At 51.1% G+C, this 4,210-nt stretch overlaps 1 protein-coding gene across 1 annotated transcript; it reads left to right on the forward strand.

Annotated features, from left to right (window-relative positions):
• The first annotated feature begins 619 nt into the window (after positions 1–619).
• On the forward strand, positions 620–2,675 carry LOC116653514. The gene is made up of 3 exons (XM_032445090.1): positions 620–624; positions 727–1,373; positions 2,371–2,675. The coding sequence occupies exons 1-3, from the start codon at positions 620–622 to the stop codon at positions 2,451–2,453; spliced, it is 735 nt and encodes a 244-aa protein (XP_032300981.1). The 3' UTR covers positions 2,454–2,675.
• The last annotated feature ends 1,535 nt before the right edge of the window (positions 2,676–4,210 follow it).

Raw genomic sequence — 4,210 nt, forward strand, 5'->3', positions numbered from 1 at the left:
AAACAAACAAACAAAAAACGGCGTTCTTAATTAAATGATTGTTAACCCCAGGGCTATGGTCAGTCAACACGATTTTCCAATCACTATTTTCCTTGTTGTTTTTCTTTTTATATATATATAAAAATATATATAAATTTATATATATATAAAAATCCCATATATAAATATATATATATCCCATTCGGAGAGTCTCGGTGTAAATCAAATCTTTGTTTTCTTAAACAATTAAATAATATTTTCAGATAGAATATTATTTTTTAAATACTGCGTGATTAAAGTATCCTGAAAAAGCTTTGCAACGAAAAGAAAATATTTGGTGTTCTCCGATTCTCTCACCTACCACCTACTCTGAATGCGTCCTGTATCTTCCATCATGTCCGGCCCTCATGATTGCAAATAGGGCTGTTTTCAAATGGAAATAGGACTTCCAAACTGATTATGTGTATTGAATCGGAATCACTCGCTAGATCCTCTTGTTTAAAATGTATTGAAAAAGAGCTATGGTTGCCCATCTCTGAAACTAGCTGCTTCTCATCTCGGGGAGGTCGATCTATTTTTCAACTTTCTGCCATTTAATAATGTTTCAGCTAGATAATTATGCTGCCACTGTGGAAGGGCGATGCAGTGACACAAACACCCCCTCCCCCGGTATATCTCCACGCACACAATCCCCGGCGCACTCCTCCAACTCCCTGCTCGGAGCCCCCCTCTGTGCCCTCCCCGCAGACCCCACACCCCAGGCTGCCCACGGGTGTCCCGGCAGCTCACCGCCACTCTCGGCGGCCCCGAAAACCGGGCTCAAAAACACGCGAGCAGACAGCACCCCACGAGGAGGGAGATCCCGACGGCAGGAAGCGACCCCCGCCAGGCTCCCCCAGGGCTGCTTCACACCCTTCGCCCTAACTTTCCCGTCCAGGAGCAGCCCCCCCGCCGACCAGAGCCAAGAAAACTAAAGTCGGGCTGGGGGCTGAGGGGGCCACAGGGGCCCGAGTCTGGGCTAGCTCTGGCGGGAGGGTGCTGTGGGGTCACCCGCTGCGGGCAAGGCGACGGTCAGCACCAAGGTGGCAGTGCTGGGGGGCTGACCTCCTGCCCTTCCCCTACGTGCATTATACCTTTCAGAAGCCACAAGTTCATGCTGTCGCATCTCGTCCTTGAGCTTTTTTGGGGCATATCACGGCACTTCCCTACTGTTCCCCCTCTCGATGGGCTGTGTTGCACGAGGGGCAGCCTTGCCTCCTTCCCCCTGCCCCTAGCTCCCCAGACCAGCAGCGGGAGCAGCCCTGGGCCGGCCCTGCGCTCACAGACCCCGGAGGCATCGTCCTGTGTGCCAGGGGATGGGGTCGCTGAGAACGACCGGATCCCACGTCTAAAAAGTAAGAGGGGCATGGGCGCTGCTCGCGGGTTGTTTGTTCCCCCTGGCCGTCCAGCATCTGGGACCGCGGGTGTTTGTGCCTTGCCTGGAAGAAAGCTGGGGCAAAAGACGCCCTCCGGGCACTGAAGGACGCGATGAGGCCCGTCACCGTCCCCTGAGCACTGCGACCGAACGGCGGAGAAAATTCGGCCCGCTTACTGCTTCTCCAGCGGGGCCGGGTCCCGCCAGGCACTTCATCTGGGCGAGCGTGGCACAGGTAGGAGGGCAGCGCTCACTCCAAAGCGACAGCTCCGTGCCCCTGTTCCCCAACGCCACAGTTGCCCTACAGACACCTGTGTGTTTTCGTGCAGCCATAGGTGCACCAAGACGTAGGAGCGCACATCTCGCTTAACCGCCCCGCGCTGGTCACCCACTGCTTCTACTCTTCTTCGCCATGAGCGAATGCGGAGATGAAGGGTACGGGGAGCTGCGTACGCATCGTTCCGCAGAAGGAACAGTGCGGTGTGAGGTAGCGCGCAGGTTAAGAACAAATTCCCAGAGGAAGGAGATGTGGGAGATAGAGGTGGCATTTGTAAGAGCTTATCTGAGAAACAGCGGCAGCAAGAACAAAAAGTTTTAAGGAACAAAAGCAGACGGACCGTGTCCCAGAGTCACGTTATTAGGTCACTAACACGCTGGGATGAACTCAGCCACTTCAGCAACACCTCTGCTACGAAGCAAAAAGTCGGTCCCCGCGAGCCCCCAGGTGTGCGCACGTCTGTCGCACATCATTACGTGCGTGAATTTACTCCCCCGAGAAGGACTGCAGTAAAATCCACCAAAACAGATGGAACTGAAGATCTGAACCTCGCACTGCAAATACCTTTTTTCCCCCCTTTTCTTTTCTCTATCTCTCTCTTTTTCTTTTTCTTTTTTTTTTTTCCTTCTTCCTTTTTCCTTTCCTTTTCTGTTTGAACTCCTGCATACATGCGCTTTATTCTCTTCCTTTGCACCATCAGGAATCATCGTACCGACGAGCGCCCGCCAGAAGACATTGGGAGTTCCTATCGAGCAGATGCAAAGGGTCGCACACGTTCGCTAAAATCGGCGGTGTGCACTCACTCGCCAAAGAAGCGCAGCTTAAAAACCGATATAAAATTACCGGGAACGTCCCGCTGTGTCTAAGAAACACCTCCCAGAAAGCAGTAACCATCACATTCAGACTTAGTTATTAGTGAGATACCTGTGGCCGCCAATGAAACTGACCCAAGCAGCGTCATTCACCTGCTAAATAATTTTAAAATAAACAGTTTTAGTTTTTGTTTTTTTTGTGGGTTGTTTTGTTTGTTTGTTTGTTTGTTTCTTTTAGAAGTTCTTTTAGCCAGTTCGGGACTGTCAGTTTCCCGTTTCTTGCATAGACAATGCATTCGGCCTTTCGTAAATGTCTGCTTTGTAATGTAATTCTAAAATAATACCAGTTTTTCCCCCTCCCCCCTCCCACTACCATAAACCTTCAAATCGCAGATGAAATGTCCCAGGCAGCGTTTGTGCCTCTGGGATCCCCAAGACTTCTCCTGCAAGTGCGTTGTTTTAAGCATCAAAACGAATTCAGTTCCGTGTTACACAAACCCACCTTATTCACCACCTTATTTATATTGCTGCCCAGAGCCTTAAGAGAAAGATATAGGATATAGAAAACTTTGACCTTACCTGCTCCCTAACGTGCTGCAGCCAGAAAAGAAAAAAAAAAAAAAAAAAAAAAAAAAAAAAAAAAAAAAAGATGAAAAAGAAAGAAAGATAGCAAAAAAAAAAAAAAAAAATGGGGAGAAGGGGGGGAGAAATGACACACACAAAAAAAATCATTTCATATTATTCACCCCTTTGCCAGAGATGGAGTTCTCTCTACCTCATAGCAACAGCCGCACTGGGACAGATCTCTGCATGCGTTTGATGCACACAAACAGTGTTACTATTACTTAGGGTTTGGAGATTGGCTTTTTCCACCCCCCCGAAGGGGATCATGAGAGGAACAGCGGTCAGACAGAAAAAAAGTATTTCTCAGCTTTGCTCCCGACGTGGCCGTGGGAGGACCGCACTCCGAGTCCCTCTGCACAGCAGCCGACCCCAGTCGGGCCGGGGTTGGGGCCCAACGGGGTACCTGCACTCTGCCACAGAACTGCCAAAATATCTCCCCTCGCTCCGTGGCAACTTGTCCCGGACTCATCTCGGAGCTGTCTCAGATTACACTGATGGGGACTCGCACTGGCGCGCTGTCTGTGGGCACTGCGCTGCCGTCGGAGCGCCGCGGGCAGGAATGCGCCCTCAGACCCGCTCCCAGCGCGGCCCGACGGACGGACACGGCCCCGGCTCCCAGCGCTGCCCGGGACTGCGGGGCACAACAAACTCACGGCTGGCTGGGGAACAGCAAACGGGAAGGAGCCCTCTGCTATTGTCGTGGGGGCGGTGGTAGGGTTTGGGGCTTTTTGCCTTTTGTTTTCCACAGGTTTTCTTTCCCTCCCCCCCTTTCCTTTTTCCTCCGTGCATACTCCATGGCAGTCAACCACGAACTCCTACTTAGAGCAGGAAAAATGCCCTCAGCGGTTCTCCCCCATTAAAGGGCAATGCCAGGGAATGGGGAGAGGCAGGAGAGAGCCATTCCTCTCTGGGTCCCTCATCGCCCCCACAAAATGTCCGATTAAGGAGCAGTTATACTGGGAAAGATGCATTCCTCCCATTAGTTCAGGTTTGAGTCTTGCCCCTCACCATCCCAGTCTCCAAACTTCTCACTGATTACCGAGGGACCGAACATCGGCGTACTGCAAGAAGTGAACGTTCAGACGGAGGCACTGATTTTGATTT

The sequence above is a fragment of the Coturnix japonica genome, chromosome 5 (genome assembly GCF_001577835.2).
Source record: "Coturnix japonica isolate 7356 chromosome 5, Coturnix japonica 2.1, whole genome shotgun sequence".
In the NCBI taxonomy this organism is placed as follows: domain Eukaryota; kingdom Metazoa; phylum Chordata; class Aves; order Galliformes; family Phasianidae; genus Coturnix; species Coturnix japonica.

Bases quoted from the DNA above. Each gene is read 5' to 3' on its own strand.
- LOC116653514 (XM_032445090.1), top strand. The intron at 1,374-2,370 runs GTAAGAGGGGCA...TTGCACCATCAG, and splicing joins CCGGATCCCACGTCTAAAAA to GAATCATCGTACCGACGAGC.